Genomic DNA, 19,324 nt, shown 5'->3' with positions numbered 1-19,324 from the left:
AGCCTCGTCCGCTTCACCAACAGCTACTGTTTACACCAAGCACAAGTCAAGAGTGGGAGCAGAAAATGGACTTTCTTAATTCTGAGTGGTTAAAGTCCACTAGAAAGCCAGAGAGGAAAGTCTCTTGTGTGGAGGGAGCCTCACAAATCCTTGAATAAGGATTGAAATTTACATGACAACTTAGGAAAAATGCTTTTTCATTACTCATTCATCCCCTAAATCAGTTTGCTCCCCCACTTTTTACCTCTGCCTGAGCTATTAAATCACCATCTTGACCCCACGACCTGGAGCCGCAACCATAAAGAGCCCCCCTGTGGGTCAGGGGCCTGATTGTAACATTTGAATATGAAGTAGACTTGGTTGGGCCTGGAAACAGCCCCACGCACTGAGGTTCAGGCTGACCCCCAAGAGAGAGGCCTGCCTCAGCAGCTTCAGGCCTGAAGGCTCCCTCTTCTCTCAGCGAGGATTTACTTGGACTTGAGAAGGAGGGAGAGACTGAAGTCGGGCGGGGTGTTGGAAGGGGGAAAGGGGTGAGGCAAGGGTTGAGAGAGTGAGGGAGAGGAGAAAGAGAGAGGGCAGACATTTGAATAAGACAAGAAGCGAGTGGTGTTTGCATGACAAAGGAGCCCGCCATCTCCCTGATTGGTGTCACGGTGCGGCACTAAAGCCATGCAGGCCCCCCCGGGGTGGAGTGATGTGTGGAGCACAGGCATGTTTATGCATCCAAGGTGTGATATCAGGGAGGGATAGTGGGGGCCCGTCGTCAAGTTTCGGGGACAAGAAGTTTGTGCGCATATTCTCAAAAGAAGAAAAAGTTTGCGTTATTTTGATGGTCGATTGAGAATTCCAAGTCATTGCTTCGAACTTTCATTGAAACTTCAACTAAAAGTTGGGAGATAACGTTTCAGAGAATTACACACATAAAACTCTTGTTACAACTTCTTTTGTACCCAGAAACACAAAGGTTTGGGTGTTTAAACTTGTTTTAAATAATATACCCTAATTTTTGCCAACTTACTCCCAGGACTCTCAGGATGCCACATAAAACAGCAAACAGGTCCAATTGAAATCAAACTTGTTGTGGACACAAAAAAAACTAATTGTAGTAGCAAATCACCACATCAGAGAATATATAGGTGTACAAATGTATCTAAAACATTAAATGAAGAAAAGTGAGATTTAGAATTTATAAAAAACAGACTCTAGTGAAGTCGTTTTGTGATGCACTTGTCTGCCTAAACTGGATAATCTGGGAGCTGCATGAACTTGCATGATTGTTTTTTGAGTGCTTCTTGCAATTAACTTCTTATAATTAACTTTGTGAATGTAATTTTGCTACTATTATTTAAGGAAAAAGTCCAAAAGCTTGAAAAAAAATGTTGGCAATCAATTGTGTTTTGATTTCAAACTGGGCGACAGTGATAAAAATCAGCTTTGGCGTCATGAAAACTGGTGTAAAACAGAAGGCTGTCAAGTAAACTCACGCTTGTATTTGCACTTTTCATCTTGAACATCTCACCTTGTTTTGACTTGTATGTTTCTACCTGTTAGGTGTGAAGTTCGGCACCATCACCGTCCCCTGCTCGGCTGACACCAGAGTCGTTAGCTTCTGCAGGTGGATCGTTGGCACCGCCGAGCCCTCACCGCCCATCTCCCTCCGGCTCCCGCTTTCCTCTTCAGCTTTGACAGGAACAATACAGAAACAGACATGAGAGAGAATCATAAGAGTAGGCAAATCCCTGGATATGAGGGGGATTTCACAGCTCAATAAGTTTGGACAATTTGTTTACAATCCTCTTTATTGCAGGTCCCCTGGGAGGAGGTGGAGCACCGAATGTTGAGGCTCCTTTTTTTCCTCCCAAAATATTGCAAATTAGCTCTGAGTTAGTCTGCTTGAGAGATGGATGCAAAAACTAGAGTGCAAGTAAAAGTGGGGTCATATAAAGGAGGGATGAAGATGAAGGAAGCATGAGTAAGAGTCGGTGAGGTCATAAGCTCTTTCTCACATACACACACACACACACACACACTCAACCCCCTGCAGACAAAGCCTCTACAGGCTCATCTGGGCTACGATGCTGGCCCTCAGGGACACACCTCCAGGAAAGATGGCCTGACTAACTCTCCATGGCAACTAATCAATAAGTGACAGAGTCAGTCAGGACTGACCCGTAGCTGAGCGTGCTCTACCTCCCCCTGTGTTCCCAGGGTTGCTCTCCCTAAAACCACACACACTCACAAACAGTCTTAAGTCTTCTTAAATTAACCTAGAAAATAAATCTACTTCACTTCAAAAGCTATTGGATTATTTAACTTTCTCAACATGTGGAGCATTTGTTTTATAGGTATTGAGGTCACATGTGGGTATGAACATGGTTTTTGACAATCGGGATATGATCAGAGAGTCTCTTGTGGAGCTATTGTATAGATGTCAATCTGTGTTCCCTCTCACTGTCCTCAACAAACACTAATCAATATCTGTGGCCTAGATGAGAGGCCTAATCTTCGGCCCTTGTCATCGCCTTAAGTCCTTATCCCCTTTGGCTCCTCTGCATTGTCTTCCATACTCTTTTTACTGTCCCTAAAGCATGCTACATACATCAGCTCACATATATCAGCCCCATTTTTCCTCGACGGGTCACAAGAAAGGTCAGAAATCTATAGTTCGGCAGATTACAAGCAACTCTACATGCTCCAGTGTTCATAAATAAAGTGGTACAGAAAGAGACCATCTGCAGCAGCTACACTTTCACACTAGAGTGACTCAATTGGTGCCTGTGCTTTTCACATTTAAACCAATCGTTTCGATTCTATTTGTCACTACAAGTTACTCAGGAAGAAGGCTCTTAATCCTGTTTCATTCTCGCCTGTTTGCTACGAATGTGTGTGCACCCGTGTGGTTTTACACGACCGCAATTACAAGCAAAAACAAGTTCAAGAAAGGCTCAAACGAACAAAATGTCAAAGGATCTGCAGAGCGGGCAGCAGTAAAAAGAACAGATTCCTCCCGTTTTCAGTTCTTCGTGTGATTTGTATTTGTTTTGTTTGGGACAAAAGCGACAGTAATCCTGACTCATATTTGACAAGTCTCGTATTCACACACACCTGCTGCGGCAAAGTAAACACGCCTTCAGAGTCAGACACCTTAATGGATGACCTTTGCATTAAAATCTAAGCTTGGATAAACCCTAAAGCAGGCACGCTGACACGATATGGAACGGAGACATGCCCATTCTGGATGTGATTGATGACAATAAGCCACATCATAGGTAACTTGTGTACAGTGTGCTCAGGCTGTACATAGGTCGAAAAACATGATGCTTCTCGCAAACAAAAATTACTTTTACAGAATTCTTTGTTGATTACTTGAAAGTTGTTAAAAACAACACTAAGATACTGTGTGTGGAAGGGCAACTTACACCAAAGGAAAAAGAGTTGGCAGTTTTAAAGAAAGTAATCAAACTCTAAAAACTTGTTGTGTTGACCTTTGTGACCTCCTGTTTCATAAAGTTCAGCCTGATATTTTGTGCAGAATCTGGCAGGTAACCAAACTACTACTAAAACTTGCCCTGGACTAATAATATTAAACACTGCATTCCTTCATTTAAGATTCTTTCTAACACATCATTTAACAGAGAAGACCTGAATAAATTATCCAAAATGAAATCTTAATTAAAGTGATAATTAGCACCTCCAAACAATGAATTTATTTTATCTTGGTAAATAAAATCAAAATGATCAGTTTGCACAATCTGAATTTTTTAATATTTCTAAGCACATTGGACAAACAAAGTATATACTACCTGCTAGCTGCACCCTTTTTTAGATAAAGCATAGAGTAGTAATTACAGTCTCAAAATGTCCTTTTACAGAAATGTTTAAGTTTCTTCAACCTGCAGGTTTTGATTTATGCCCTAGGCCAGTGAAATATTTTTAAAAGTAAATGTTTCTTTTCATAGCATTTTGTACTGTTGAATGTAAATTTGGTGTCACAGTTAACTATAAAACAGTTTCCCAGTTTCATCATTGATTCTGTACATTTATAGCAAAACAAGCCTGCATTATGATACAACCACCGCCGTGCTTTACTATAAGTTGAGTCTTCTTTAAATACTTGGCTGCATTCAGCCAGCTGTTATCAAACTAATGCAGTTAATCCTCAATAAACCCTACTTTACTTACTGTCTTAAGTTTATTCAACTTTATCCTTGACAGATGGTAGCTGATTTATTAACACTTGTCAATCTTGTATTGTTGCATTTTCTTTCAATAGCAGTGTCCTCCTTGATTTTTTTATTGATCTGTGCTTGTTTCAGTGTTCAGCTCTTGGTAAAAGTTGAAAACACCACTTCAGACTGTTCCAGGTCAGACTGAAGCACTTTGGATGTTTTATGCTTTTTTTTTTTTCCATCCATTTCAATTTGAACCAACAATCATTTATCTGAGTGAGGTATTTTTTTAGGGTTTTAACACACGGATGACTTCCACACTTCTTAATGTCAAAAATAATAATAATAAGAATAAAACCAAGAATTTCAGTGTTTTCTGTGAATGTTTTGTAGCTCACTTCTGTTCAGCTTTGTGGAAAAGATATTTGAAATTTGTCAAGCAGTAAGAAAAACGATTAGGTTTTTGATTGAGGTGACTGAAAAATTGAAAGCAGTACATTGTTTCTTGTTCTGTCAAAATATATAGAAAAAACGAATTAAAAAGGTGGTATTTCTATCATTTTTTTTCTACATGAAAGACTTTTTAAAATATTTTTAAAAGAGCAAAACTGTCTAACTTTCATGCTCACAATTCAAGGTGCCAGGAATTCTGCAGGAGATGTTTCAAATGACAACTCAGGCACCTGGAAGTCTATAAGGCCCTAATTCTCCTAACTTACTTTCTATTTGACAAGTACAAGTAGCTCAGAGCTGGGCGGATGCATGTTGTTGAGCAGCGGCATGCTTTTCTTTGAAGCATTTCCCACTCAGCATTCCTTGTGGTTGTGTCAGGCACCGTGATCCAGCCACAGTCAACACTAATGAGACATCGCCATCACGCAACAAAAGTTCAGGCTCAGACCTGAAGACGAACTTAATAAGACGGAAGGTGGAAAAAATGGTCAAAAGTGATTTTCTAGCGTCTCTGGTGAGTGCTGTCAGAGAGTGAGTGGGTGGGTGGGATGGTGGATGAAGGGGACGGTGCAGTGAAGAGGGATGGCTCTCGGTGGGTCAACCCAAAAGCCCTGACCCCAGGAGGATTTGATGCCATTTTCCCACGCAGGGAGTCGACCTGAGAGAAGCTCGTTAACAACATCTGCCCCAGTTCAGGGAGATTAACCCCCTTCCCCAGCCCCCGCACCTCTACACCCTCAAACACCGCTCTCTGCTGTCAATCTCAGAACCTCACACAGGTCCCTCCACTCTGGACAGGGCTGGACAGTCATCCCTGCAGCAACCCACCCCCGGGCTTGGATCAAAGAGCCCCATGAGGATCCCAGCCAAAGCAAATCAATACAGTCTGAATCTGTCATAGGTGCGATCCTCCGCAGCACTCGTGCGTTTATCCGTTACACCCAAACTACGTTGTCTAATCTGCACATCAGAGGGAGGTTCCAGATCTGAGACGAAGATTTCATCAAGAGTCGAAGGTGTGCTCCTGCTGCAAGTCGCCCAGCAGGTCGAACAGGAGCGCTGATGATGTCACAACCGTCTGTCTGTCAGCCAGATTTATCTAATGAGTTTTCCACTCATCACACTGACGTAAAAAGAGACACTTTGAGCACACTTATACTTTTTTGTTGTTGTTAAATACCTTTTTATCTGTGTAGTCTAACATGATGTAGAACATGTTCTGACATAATATGAGGAAAGACTGACTGAAACGTGGCCCGTGGCAATGCCTCTGTTCCTCTTCATGTGCGCATAGATAGCGGCAAAATCCGCTGGGAATCTCCTGAATCCATGTTCTACAGGGCTATAATTAGGTTAGTTTTTGGAGTGGGGGGTTAAACAAACAGGGGGCTGTGAGGTCATAGGCAGATGGAAGTGGGATATGCCTGCACTTGCTGAGTGGGCACAGAGCTCCACATGACAGGGAAGAGAGGCCCTCTGGGCACTCTGCAAAGAGGGGAGGGGAGAGCAAAGAGTTTGGAACCAAATTCAGATGGTCTTAATGCCAGGATAATCAGTATGAAAGGTGAAACCTCGCATTAATTTGAGTTCTAAACAGGCATTAGAGAATTAAACTTTACAGAACAGAATTCTACCGCCCTGGTGTTGGTTTGGTAGGCAGAAACTTTAATGTTGGAAGCTCAAACTAGGAGTTTTTATTAAAAATATCATCTATGAAGCAGATCATTTTATTGCAGTTTGATAAATGATCCCCAATCTAAGCCCAGTCCACACAATTCAAAGGACCAGGAAGAAAAAAGCTGCTTAATTCCAAAAAAAAAAAAAAAAGAGTTGAAGGGTGCGATTAGGTGACGGGTGGCTGCTGGCACGCTAGAGTGACTTAAACCCCGTCAGTAAATGCATGGAGGTCTGGATAATCTGTTCCTCCACAAAGGTGCGTGGGGCTAATCCAGGCTGCTGCACTGAGCTATGGATCCAGTCCTGCAGGGAGTGTGGGAAGGCCAGCAGGGCCACGCTGCTTCGGCCTTTCTTTGTGACCAGAGCTTATTTATTGTACAGTTGACTGCAACAGCGGGCCAACCCATTCCCCTTACACCTGTGTATTATAGTCTCAGCCACAGTTAGCTCTGAACATGCTGTGCATTTTTTTTAAACTTTGTTCAGTTTGTTAATAAACGTTAACATGGATTAATGTGTCTTGAGTGTTAAGAAAATTTTAGGACCGATTAGTCTGAGAAGAACAAGTTAACACAGTGTTTAAAAACATATGTGCACCATGTGCGCATCATAATATATAGAACAATTGCTTTTATCTAACATTTTGTTAAATTTATTCATTTAAACATTCATACAGATACTCTTAGTGTTCATACTTTGGGGTAGCATAAATATTACCCCAAAGAAGAAAACTTTTTTTGACGTTTTACATTGTGATAATACAGTTTATTCATCATTTTTAAGCACTATTCTGAAAACTAAGCCAATTTAAACCAGAACCTTTTCCTTTATTTGTGTCACATTTTTAGATTTTCAAGTTTGTTTTTTAAAAATGTGAAATAGTGACAGTAATTTTTTGCTCCAAACTTAGGGACAAGATTCAAAGTGAGACAACAAAAGTGATGCAAACTTATGCAACTTGTACCATAAAGTGCAGTTTTTCAACTAACTAATATTGAAATAAGTTAAGAATCTGTGGAAGTCTGAAAATAAACAGAATAATCACCTGAAAGCAGCACCAAAAACACCTTTTCAAAGAAATAATGTAATAAAAATTTTTACGAGCACAACAGTGCACCTAATTTTTACTTAAATAATTTCTAAAACCATTGGCCTTTATGATATTATTTTCTCTATATTAATATTGTTAAAAATAGATGAAACTTGCATGAATGAAAGCTACATTTAGGCTAAAATTATTGTAAAATTTTGCTTTAATTCTACATTAATTGTTAACTCTTTTTTAAGAAATATGAAGTTATTTAAGATATGAAATTAACCAAATTGGTCTTTAAACCCCACAAAGACACATTTTGTGAATGCACACAAAACTTAAATTCAGTTGTTGGTTGGTTTTTAACTCCTAATAAAAAAAATGAGTGTGTTTAACAATCCTACATAAATTTGATGCACCATGGAAGAAAAAAGGCAAACATTTATATTGTTAAAGCTGATCTTTGCACACAAAACACAGAGTCACAAATTATACGTTTCGTAAAAATTTATTCAGCAATAAAGAATAGAGGATGGTCTTAAAATATGTAGAAACGTCAGTTTAAATAAACCTTTTCGTTCAGGATAATGAGTAAACATGTCACTGACAAAAAAATCCATCACAGAACATATTTTTTACAAAAAACAGACAAACAAAAACCTTTTTTTGAATGTTTTTACGTGACAAAACATTGAACTAAAAAGAAAACAAAGCAAAAAAAAAAGTCTTACTATAAATAAAAACTTGCTTTTGCGACCGGCACAGTCTTCCATTTCATTTACCCTAAAGTTCGAGTTGAGAAAAAAAAAATAAAATAAAAGACTACAAAAATTTTGGACACAGTGGAGAACGACTGACATTCTACAAATAAAGTGTAAACATTTATGAACAACTGTCCATCCAGCTTTTCTGAAATACACCAGCCCCTTCATGGGGCCACATGCCTTTTCAAAGAGAGAAAATATGGCATTTATTTTTTTAAAATATAGAAGTCCACTTCTTCTACACGACTTGATTGCTTCTACTTTCAGCAGGTTTCTCTGCTGGGCTCAACGTTCAGCTTCGCTCCAGTTCAAAGGAAAGATTTTGAGATAATTGTGGGCTTTTTTTCTCTTTTTTTAAGCAAAACATTTGAACGTTGTTGCAGCAACCAAATAAAGTTCAAGTATCCGTTTTTTTGTTGTTGTTGTTGTTTTCTTTTTCAGTTTAAGTCCCTTTTCTTTCTCAGATGTGAGTGAGAGGTAGCGTCCCGTTGACGCCAGTCCCTGCGCTCTGATAGTGCGGATGGACGCTGTGTAACCGGCTGCTCTGCAGGGAGGAGTGCTCCGCGCTGTCCCCGCCGGGGGGCAGATACATGCTGATCATATCCCTCAGGTCCCCCAAGCACGCCCTCTGAGAGTGGGACGTGATGGCCGGCGGCGGTGAGCTGGGCTCGGTCTTGCACACGGACGCCATGGAGCTCAGGCCCATGGCGCTGGGGCTCTGCTGCGTGTACGCCGGGGACATGCTGTAGGTGGACGCCGCGTTCATGTAGGTCTGCGCCGAGGACATCATCGGGTACTGCAGGCCCGCCATCTCGTACCGGTGCATCTGCTGGATCTGCGGGCTGTTCATGCCGTGATGCTGAGGGTAGGCCAGCTGGTCCTGCATGAGCGAGTACGCGCTGTTCGTCCAGCCGTTCATGTGCGCGTAACCGTCCATGCGCTGCCCCACCGACACCGAGTTGTTGACGGTATTGGTTCCTGGCGCCAGCAGCCCCCCGGGCAAAGAATACTTGTCTTTCTTGAGCAAGGTCTTGGTCTTCCTGCGGGGCCGGTATTTATAATCCGGATGCTCCTTCATGTGCATCGCGCGCAGACGCTTGGCCTCGTCGATGAACGGCCTCTTCTCGGCGTCAGTCAGAAGTTTCCAGTCAGCGCCGAGCCGCTTGCTGATTTCAGAGTTGTGCATTTTGGGGTTCTCTTGTGCCATCTTCCTCCGCTGGCCCCGGGACCAGACCATGAAGGCGTTCATCGGCCGCTTTACCCGCTCCTGGTCGCTGGCACTGTTGTTCTTCGCGCCCGGCGCCGAGCCCGAGTTGGACTGCGGGAGCGGGGTCTTCAGCTCGGTTTCCATCATGTTATACATTCGGCCGGCTTTCAGTGATCACTCACACACTCATAAAAAATAAAATAAAAAATAGTTCAGAAAACAGCCAAGAGTCAGAGAGATGTCCTACCGACCGGTCTCATGTGAAGAAGAGGAGTGGGGGGGAAACCAAAAGTTGTGCGTAAAGCGGCTGAACGAGTCTGCAGGTGGTTTCAGTCCGCTGAGAGTCCGCTCCGCTCCTCTCGGCTCTGAAACACAAGTCTGGAAACTTGTTCTCCAAGCTCATGTGTTAATAGGCCCAGAGGCCGGACCATGTGATGTGGATTGACAGGAGGACGCGGCGGCCAATCAGCGTGCAGCTCCGCACGTCCAACCGGAGCGCGCAGCGCGCGTCTTGGTCCGTCAGAGAAGGAAGAAGTTCTGAACCGCACTTTACCAACCTGAGCAGAGATTTCACAGCATTTAACATCTAAGATGGATGGAAATACACTGATCTGGGTTTGTTATTTAACGAAAAAAATCCTCCAAAATGACTTTTTTGGGGGTATTATTGCCTCAGATATTAGGATTCTGATAGAAACTATCATCAAGACTGAACTTTAATTAAATGAAAAGCAGACTGAAGATCAAGTCAGGATTAGAAGATCCTGAGATTTGTTTCAGTACTGATTACATTTATTCTAGTGTCAGAACTCCAAACATCCCTTCACTGAGAAGAAAGAAGAGCAACCAACTTTAAAAAGAGTCAATTATTTTAAAAACATGTTTCACTTTTTGATCCAATTGAAAGCAAACAACCTCCCAAAAAACCCAAATAAAAGAATGGATTTGAACTCTGTCTTAAACTTTCAAAACTTTCTGTTTCACCTGAAACTTTTCGGGCTTTCGGATCTAAAGTTTTCTGAAAGACTTTCTGAGCTGTAAAAGTTGATTCTCTGTCAGCATTTAAATTTCAAAAATGTTCACTTTGAGCTGAAATGATATCTCTCCTTTTAAGGCGCGCAGAAAAAAACAGATCGGGATAAAACAGAATCAGACTGATAACCGCGTTAATTTCACATTTTTTAAGATTTCAAATGTAAAAAGGTGAACTCCTCGGAGCAAGACTTGATTTCCTGAGATGAGCTCAGTCTAAATCCAGTTAATAATAAATGATATGGCGCGTTTGTGCTGCGTTCAAGGACACTTTATGTGTGAAACTTTTAATACATCAACGACCTCTTGTGGAGGAGCCAGGCCATCTCTGCGGCCCCTGAGGAAAACTTCAGCTGGGACTCCCGTCTCTGCTGGCTTGTTTTCCCCCTCCGAGGTGTTAATGGTTATCAGAACCGATTAGTGTGTCGGAGTGGCTCCTTCCATTTGCATGTGTCGCCTTGCAAACGACTTGGGGGCCCCCCTTCCTGAAACCTGGACCCGGACAGGGCGAAGTTCTCACCTGCTGAGAGCGAATGGAGCATCGAAAGGGAGCATTTAGCGCCCGAGTTTCTGCAGGAGCTCCTCCGGGATCGTTCTGGTATGTGCATTTTCACCTCCTGGAGCTTTCCAAGATAAGAATTCAGCTACTGTATAAATAAATAAAAAAATAAAAAAGGCCCTCTGCGGCGCGGCGGGCCGGGGAATACACGTAGCCGAAAACAAATTTTTCAGCTTTGTTTGGTTTTTAAAGAAAACAAAACAAAAGTTTAAACCTATTATAATAAAAACTTAAATAGAAGTTTATTTGATAAATAATAAAAACTTGAACTGTTTCTTTTTTTCTAACAGAACATGAACAAAATGGCATTTTAAAAAAATGAAAAAGCAACTTAAAAGCTGCAAACTTACCACTTTAGAAATACCCTATCTATTTTGAAATGATGAGCAGATTTAATCGAAAAAGATTATGACCTCAAACTTCCACCAATATAGAAAAAAGTGACACTATTTACAGTCTTTTTTTAGTTGTTTTTTTTTTTTTTTTTTTTTCAAATCAGGCACAAACACATATGACCTAACGGGAATTTAAAAAAGAAAAAGGTATTTCAGAGACTCCTTTTGCCTGAGCCAAAAAGAGACATCAGTGCGTGGATTTAATTTTCCCGTTCAATGGGGCGTGACAAACAGCGCAGGAGCAATAAAACTAAGGTCCAATTAGTAGCCATCTGATTCTCAGGAACCAGTTATTTGTTTATCTGCCCAAATCTCAATACTGATCCGCTTGTAATCTGCTTATGGAAATTGACCGGTAGCAGAGAGGGGATGGAGAAAAAAAAGAGACAGAGAGAGACCGAGAGAGAGAGGAAGAAAAAAAACCAGCATGCAGTAACCTGGAGTTTGATAATGAGGGCCTCTGTGCAGCTAATTTCCTAATTAAGGACCGGAGGACCACCAGCACAGTCAGACTCAACGAGCCTGGGGGGGGCGGCGGGGTCCCACCCAGGAATGTCGGGAAATATGTGGGAGCGAACCTGAACCATCATCCCTAATAATATTACCACTAATAATAACACTAATAATAAATATAAACCAGCGCGCGAAGAGTAAAAAACCCATTTCTTTCTCATTTTATCCACACCTGCTGGAGAAATAAATGGGATTTGGTGATATTTTATCTAAAGTGGTTCAAATTTTCTTAAGTTTAAGACATTTTATTACATTTTTAACATGTATTTTTCTTGATATATTTGACAAAAAAACCCAAAGAAATACAGTATTTGGATGAAGAACAGGCCTAAAAGATTAAATAAAAGGGTAAATTATTTTCAGCCAAGGCTTTTAGTAAAAATAAAATGCAGTTATTACCAAATAAAAAAACCTGAAACACAAAAAGATTTAAACTCATGTTGGCAGCTTGCAAATAAACTCTCATGCTTATTAAGACCAAATGTGTTCATTTCTAATAATAAACGACACGTTTGCAATTCAGCTCCAATTATCTGATAAAGACTCGTGATTTATTGACTTTTTTCCCCTCCTGATATCTGCTGCTTCAACAAGCTTTAAGTCTCTATTTTCTTCTTTTCGGTGATGTCCTAATAAAATAAAATAAAATAAACACGTTCTCCGAATTGAACCTCGAAATTCTACAGTAATATTACAATGATGTAATTTTAGTTTGTCCGTTTTTAAAGGCGCCCGACCTCCAGAATCAGTAACTCTTGTTGTTTCAGCTCAGTGACCGGCGGACGGGCCCCTTTTCAGAAACAGTAATTAACAAAGAAAAGCTTTTCAATTACAGCCACAATAGAGACTGTCTCATTAAGATTTGCATGATTTTTTTTTTCTTTTTCTTCCTCATTTTTTTTTTTTTTTTTTTGGATCAGGAATGCAAATGAAGATGCAATTTACGCACGGTCTGCTGTTCCCATTGTGCGCCCTGAATGGTTGCGTCCTCCCAGTTCAACACAGGTAAAATAATATTCACGGGTCATTTAGAGGAATCAAAGTGTCGCTGTTATCACCTCTTTGTTGCACAAAGCTGGACTAGTAGTCCTAATGATAATTGGACTTATCTGAACAGTAAAAGCTGTTGTTGATTTATACATATATATTTAAAAAAACGCTGCATTTTACTGCTTAAAATGTTGAAAGTCAGCGCAGAGTTGGAGCGTTTGAACTCTGAGGACTGATTTCATGTCACCACTTTGACTCATTCTCACAAACACTGTTAGTTTTTGTCTGTTTTCTAACATGTACTTAAGGTCTTGAATGGGATCACATCAAGCTTAGCAACAGGTTATTCTTTCAGACTGTAGATATATTTATGCTGATGGGAGTGCCACAGTTTGTAAAATAAAATTACATTCTGTTCTTTCTTTTGGAAACTTACAACATGAATTGTTAAATTATTCGATATGACTCGAACAGCAATTAAATATCAAACAAGCCTGTCAATTAAATATGAATTTAAATAATTATGTTTTGCATAAAACAGGTGCATAATTAGGGAAATACTGTCAAAAAAGGATGAATAGTTTCTCTCAAGAAGGAAAAAAAGCTTCTAAGGTTGGGCTCGGGATCCTACTGTATTTTCAAAATGAATTTAAATATATTAATTACTGTTAAAAAGCATATATTTGTGCCATAACAGTTATAAGAAATTAAGCTTCCAGCGGAATTTAATAAAGAAAACAACATATATTGGTAGTTTAATCTTGTTTAATTGGTTTATTGGTGATGTTTTTGCTTCAGGCAGTGACAGTTGGGGTCATAAATCTCTGCCGCCATTATTTTTGTAATCCAGAAGCTGAAAAGTTTGAGAGCTTTTCAAGAAAAGTTCCTTCTCTGAATGTTCAGCCACACGTGGAGTTTTAGTCGCCTTTAGAGGGCATTGCAAAACCCAGAGCAAGTGGATCGGTAAACTCACGTTTGGATGGATGCAGGAGATCATTCCTGACTCTGGGTCCACGAGGAAGTCGAAGTTCATCCAATAACAGAAAAGACTGCCACTCAAACCTTTAGCACATAAAACAGACATTCAGAGGACAGATGCATTGATTTTTTCCAGAGCTTTTCACAACATTGCACATCTTTCCTCCGGGAAAAATGGAGAACACTGCATTCTTCTACCTCAGGGAGTTATTTGTGCTTTGATTGTGCTTCACAAGTGTTATCCCCTCACTCAAACGCTCATTTTACTCAGAGGAATGTCTTACTTATCAACTTCTTCCTCTGAAACAACACACGGCGGGGGGGAGGAGAGAAAAATATGTTAGCTGCTCGTGAAGGCTGCTTCAAACTTCAGGCCTCTTTTATTTTCCTGCCCAGCAGCCAAGCATGTCCTTCCTCATTATGTTCTTGTGTGCAAGGCCAAGGCTGCTGACACAGACCCCGGTGTAATCTCTTTAACCCGCCACTGTCGTGAGCAGACAAGGCGTGACCACCCAGCGCTGCGCTCCATCTCACTCAGCCAAGGGAATAGTTTCTCACCTCATCACCTTTGGCTCAAAGCTGCTTATCGTTTAGGGATGCACATTTCAAACATATTTGATTGCACACACACACGCGCGCCTGCTCGGGGTTAATTCGCTGCTACAAGGCCACTTTAGATAATCATGTGCAGCAGTGTGAAAACTCATCCTCACTGACCCTTCAGTTCACGTAATTGACAAAAAGCATCTTTTTTTGTTCGTGTGATTATTGGCTAATGAAGCTAAAAGCAAATGGAATTATACCACAAGGGGGAATAGGAGTGGAAACAGTTCTTAATACGATCACTGGGCATTCGATGTCATTTTTTTTAGGCTCTTTACTGAGCAGATCAGAAGAAACATATTCAGACATTTGGTATATGATGCGTTAAATGAGAAAACAAAATGACTGAATTATAAGATCCCATCCATTGAAAGCTAATTTTAATTCAAGTTAAATTAGGCAGAAAATTTCAAAAATAAATGTGCTTTTGCTTCTAAACCACTGGCTGAGATTGCATTGAGTAATTTTAGAGCCCGGTCTTTGCCTAGGTCACACTTGAGACTCTAATCTGGGCACTCTTCATTCATCGCAACATGTCAGATCTCATTTGCTGTGTTTTTTTTTTTTCTGTCTAGGATTATAGGATGCACTATAAATAATACCTGCAGTGAAGTGCACAACAAAAGAGACAAGTTTAGCAGCAGCTGCTTCTCGGCTCAGGCGTTTAAGTAACTGCTGCTTTTAAACCTGCCACATGTGAAAGGCATTATCAAGCCCCTCTTTATTTGATGATCATATTTGAGCACTGCTATTGCCCATCCAGCTAATTACAGCACTCATTATTTCCCATGTATCGGCTGAATCATTGCCATGTTCAGTTTTTTTCCAAAAACAATGGAAACTTTCTTGGTTTTTTTGTTTGGAAGAAAGTGCTGAATTGTCACGTTTTGCCTCACGGCATGCAAGCATCCCTCTTTTGTTTTAGTCATAATTAAGATCCCACTAATCTAGCTGCTTTAAAAAAAAAGAAAGAAAGAAACAATCTTTTTGTCAAACCTTCATTAGTTTAAGATAATATTGTGAGAATCCACAATTAATTTGCAGTGTAACTGTAATTAATTAAACACAGCCAATTTTGTAATATGATTAATGCCGCCAAGTTGTTATCTGTATTCTCCTCCAAATGAATATGTAACAGCAGAGCAGCAGTGGGCATTAATTGCAGAAACCGGGGGGGGGTTTAAAAGACGAAGAAAAAAACTAGGTTAGGGTAATTATAAGAGGTAATTTATTAAATCCTAAATTAGAAACAAACAAGCATGAATTGATATATAAATCACGAGTAACATAATGTGCAATCTGGCTGTGATTTGGGACAAAAATGACTAATCTTTGTTGCGTGCCAAGCACTTGATAAAGCAGATAGCGGCCATAAATTTAGTCCCAGTCAAGGTTTCATTAAAAGAGGCTTAATTTAATTAAGAGTTAGCCATCGCCCTCTAAATATATTAATTACCTTGAGGATGACGAGATAAGTGTGGTGATTATTGCGTGTTTCATTAAAGTGAGTCCACCGGGAGAAGAGCAAACTAAGGTGGGAAGCTGGCTGTGTTGACAAGATAATGGATGGGCTGGCCTGAGATGAATTTGGTCACCTTGCTGCTTTGGGTTGAGCTCAGAGAGGTGAGACGGAGGACAACACAGCTCCTGAGAAAGCTGGGATGTTTGGATTTTAATAGCTCCATTTTTTTTATTTGCAGAAAATATGTTGTTTCATATTAGATTATTGTAAGTCTGAAAATGCACTCAAGAAAATTCATCTTGTTTGCTTCAGCAAAGAGGAGAACATGACTAAATGATACCTGAAAGCGTCTTATAAAAAAAATAGTTATTACAGCTGAGATACAATCAAATGCTTTTTCTTCTTCTTTTTTATTATATTTGTGAGATTGTTGTTTTTGGCATCAGAAAAAAATGTGTTTTCTCCTTTTCGTTGCTATCTATCTATAAATATACATTTTCCAAAAAAGCATAAAAAGACTAAATATCCTTGTAAAAATTACATAATTTTGCAAAATTTAAGTATAAATGCTTTATTAAATCGCACTATATTTGTTCTTTGTTGCTTTAAAACTTTTTACTCTTACATTCTCCTTATATTTGTTTTTCATGAGCACAGCTAAGAGCCTCTTATCCCATGCTGCCTATTTGCGCGCACACACACACACCAAACACATCCACAAATTCAGAGCAGAAGTGTGCCGAGGGGTGCAGAAGCAACGGCTCATTGCCCCACAGACTGATATGTCAATGAAACATACAAGACGTCGCCGGTGCATTGGAGAGATTTCCAGCCTTGCTGCTCTCCTGGCTGACAGCAGGACAAAGAGCCTAAGCTACTATTATCTGGAAGCAAGCTCTCATTCCTGCTTTCATCCTTTTCTTCACGCACAGATACGCAGCTCTGCATAAAGTCACTGATGCATCCAGTGTGGATATCAGACGGGACAAACCTTAAGAAGTGGAGGGATTTTGGACATTGTTGAAATGTTAGAATAGTTTGACAATATCTTAGTAAAAAGAAGAGAAAAAAGCAAGAGTATTTTTTTTTTCATTTGAGTTCCAACAGGTGCCACCTAAAAATAAAGTTATTTTTTCAGTGTTAAGATGTGCAATGGCTTCACAAATTCAGTGAGTGTGAACAGAGCAGAACTCAGAGAACACAAAGCTTCCTACACCATCTTCCTGAACAAGCCCCCTCCCTTTTCTCTCCTCTCTTTACTACGAACCTCCTCCCACTCTGACCAGAAAATTGAGGACACTCACCGAGCTCTCACTCGTCCCAAGGCTGCTGCTGCTGCTGCTTTTCAGTCTCTCTGTTGGACCCACCTTCAACAGCTGGCTGTCAGCAGGCCCAGGAGCAGGACTGTGAACAGAAAAAAAGATGGCAGGAACATCCAGGGCCTGCAGCCTCAGCCCAGACGACTTCAGCCTTGGCCACTGAAGCCGCACTACATCAACCAAAGCAACTCTCTGGGTGCAGCAGAGAAATATGAAGCGTGAGAGTGCTGGGCAGTCACTGGTGTGGCAATGCACGCTGCAGCTGAGCTCTCCCTGCTCTGGGACCCATCTCATTCAGCCAAGATTGCTTCATACAAAAGTTGACAATGCACCAGTGAAAGCCATTGTTGATATTCAACATTTTTTTAAATAGCTGAGCAGAATAGACAACATGGCAGGCTGCAAAACTTGGCAAGGAAACTGACCTGGAGCTACGCGTTTGAAAGGGTTGCCACACTGGGTGAGCAAAGAGAGGGGCTATTGTGTTAAAAAAAAAAAAAAGAGGGAGAGCTGGTGTGAAAGAAGCTAAAAAACAAAACAGCTTCCATCCCTGGAGAGCAGAGTATAATACTTTCTGTGCAGCAGGAAGAAGACAATCCCCTCACACAGACAGTCACAAGCATGTATGCATTACCAAGAAAAAGTAGAGCAATGAAATCCATGCAATCAGATCCATTTTCAAAAGGAATATTATGTTTCAGGGTAGAACTATAAAATGGAAGAAGTTCAGGCTGTTATAGAAAGCTCAAAAATAAACCTGCATGCATGTGTAAGAAACAAATTTTTGTGCCAACAGAAAATCAAAAGTTCCAGCTGGCTTCGCTGACATCCAGAGGAACGTCCTGCAGAGAGCCATTTATTTCTCTAACGCCGCACATGATGAGAATGATACCGCCTGACACTGCTGATGGTGTTCTGTTTCCGTCATTGTCGAGCTGACAGCTCTGCAGATTGATACGGACATTTAAGATGCCCACAATGCCTGTATGTCAGAGCATCACAGCACTGATGATGCCTATAGGGAGACTTTTAATACATCTGATGTCAGTGTGTGTATCCCTGTGTGTGTGTGTGTGTGTGTGTGTGTGTGTGTGTGTGTCTGTGTGTGCAAGCCCCGAGGCAGGTCCCAGTGATATGTTCTGTGTGTCCTCATGTCTTGTAGAGGAAGCAGGGTGGGAGGAGCAGCGTGCTGGTGTGAATTTGAAACCATCCTGTGTAGAACAACAAAATAAGTCCATCAATTTGCCTTTCACACCTATAAAACCACAACATAACTAAAAAGAAAAAAAAACATTAATAAGTTAAACCCTAACATTCTTTGAAGGAACTCATATCATGCCAGAGTTTTAAACTAAGCTCATCAAATGTTAAAAAAAATTGCATTGTAGTTATTTTGGTCAAACCTAGAAAATAATGCCATGCACAATCACATGCAATACTGCAAGATTGCACACTTGGAGTATGTGTTTTGAATGACTTTTTTTGACTAAAACAACAAATTTTAGCCCAATATCTATATAATTGACTGAGTTATAGTCATTTTGGTTTTGGTTAAAGCCAGTTAGCTGTGGCAGACATCTTGAATTAGATTATTGGATTATCTAAGTGCTCAACACGAGTTGGGGATCAGTCTCAGCTACAACTACACCAGTCTTTTGGTCATTATCTGTAAAATGGTGTTATGATCATTTTAGTGTTTTTTAAGGTCATTGGCTGAAAACTCCAAATTTTAATCAGATGCAGGTTTAATTAAAATTCTGCCAGTGGTTCGTGAAATATTTTGGCAACAGACATATGAACACTCTGCCTTTTTCTTCTGACTGCGGTCTCTAAATATGAATTTATATACTTAAAAATATACTGTAACTGTTGCTTTGTACGTTAGAACAAATAAAAAATAAAAAAGGCCACTTTTAAATGTGAAAGGTTGTAAAAGTGAGTAAAATGTAAATGAAAATGGGAAAGAACCCATTTGTAAATTGGAAATAGTGCAAACACAACAGGTCAAATGTCACATTGTTCTCAACATACAGGTGCTGGTCATAAAATTAGAATATCATGAAAAAGTAGATTGATTTCAGTAATTCCATTTAAAAAGTGAAACTTGTATATTATATTCATACATTACATACAAACTCATATATTTCAAATGTTTATTTCGTTTAATTTT

The 19,324-nt window shown here is 40.3% G+C and overlaps 1 protein-coding gene and 1 long non-coding RNA gene across 2 annotated transcripts; both read right to left on the bottom strand.

Moving 5' to 3' along the window:
* Positions 1-1,506: 1,506 nt before the first annotated feature.
* LOC119617374 lies at positions 1,507-18,547 on the bottom strand. The gene is made up of 3 exons (XR_005233603.1): positions 17,140-18,547; positions 13,766-13,854; positions 1,507-1,680 (listed from the first exon to the last, which is right to left on the bottom strand). It is a non-coding gene; the product is annotated as an uncharacterized LOC119617374 (long non-coding RNA).
* sox3 (SRY-box transcription factor 3) lies at positions 7,825-9,692 on the bottom strand. Its single transcript, XM_017408043.3, has one exon. The coding sequence runs from the start codon at positions 9,457-9,459 to the stop codon at positions 8,557-8,559; it is 903 nt and encodes a 300-aa protein (XP_017263532.1). The 5' UTR covers positions 9,460-9,692; the 3' UTR covers positions 7,825-8,556.
* Positions 18,548-19,324: the final 777 nt, after the last annotated feature.

Source organism: Kryptolebias marmoratus, linkage group LG9 (genome assembly GCF_001649575.2).
Source record: "Kryptolebias marmoratus isolate JLee-2015 linkage group LG9, ASM164957v2, whole genome shotgun sequence".
NCBI classification, from domain to species: domain Eukaryota; kingdom Metazoa; phylum Chordata; class Actinopteri; order Cyprinodontiformes; family Rivulidae; genus Kryptolebias; species Kryptolebias marmoratus.
The sequence above is the reverse complement of the archived record's forward strand: the minus strand, read 5'-3'. Positions and strand labels throughout refer to the sequence as shown.

What these genes read in the sequence shown, in the direction of transcription:
- sox3 (XM_017408043.3), bottom strand. Translation starts at nt 9,459, where the DNA reads ATGTATAACATGATGGAAACCGAGCTGAAGACCCCGCTCCCGCAGTCC.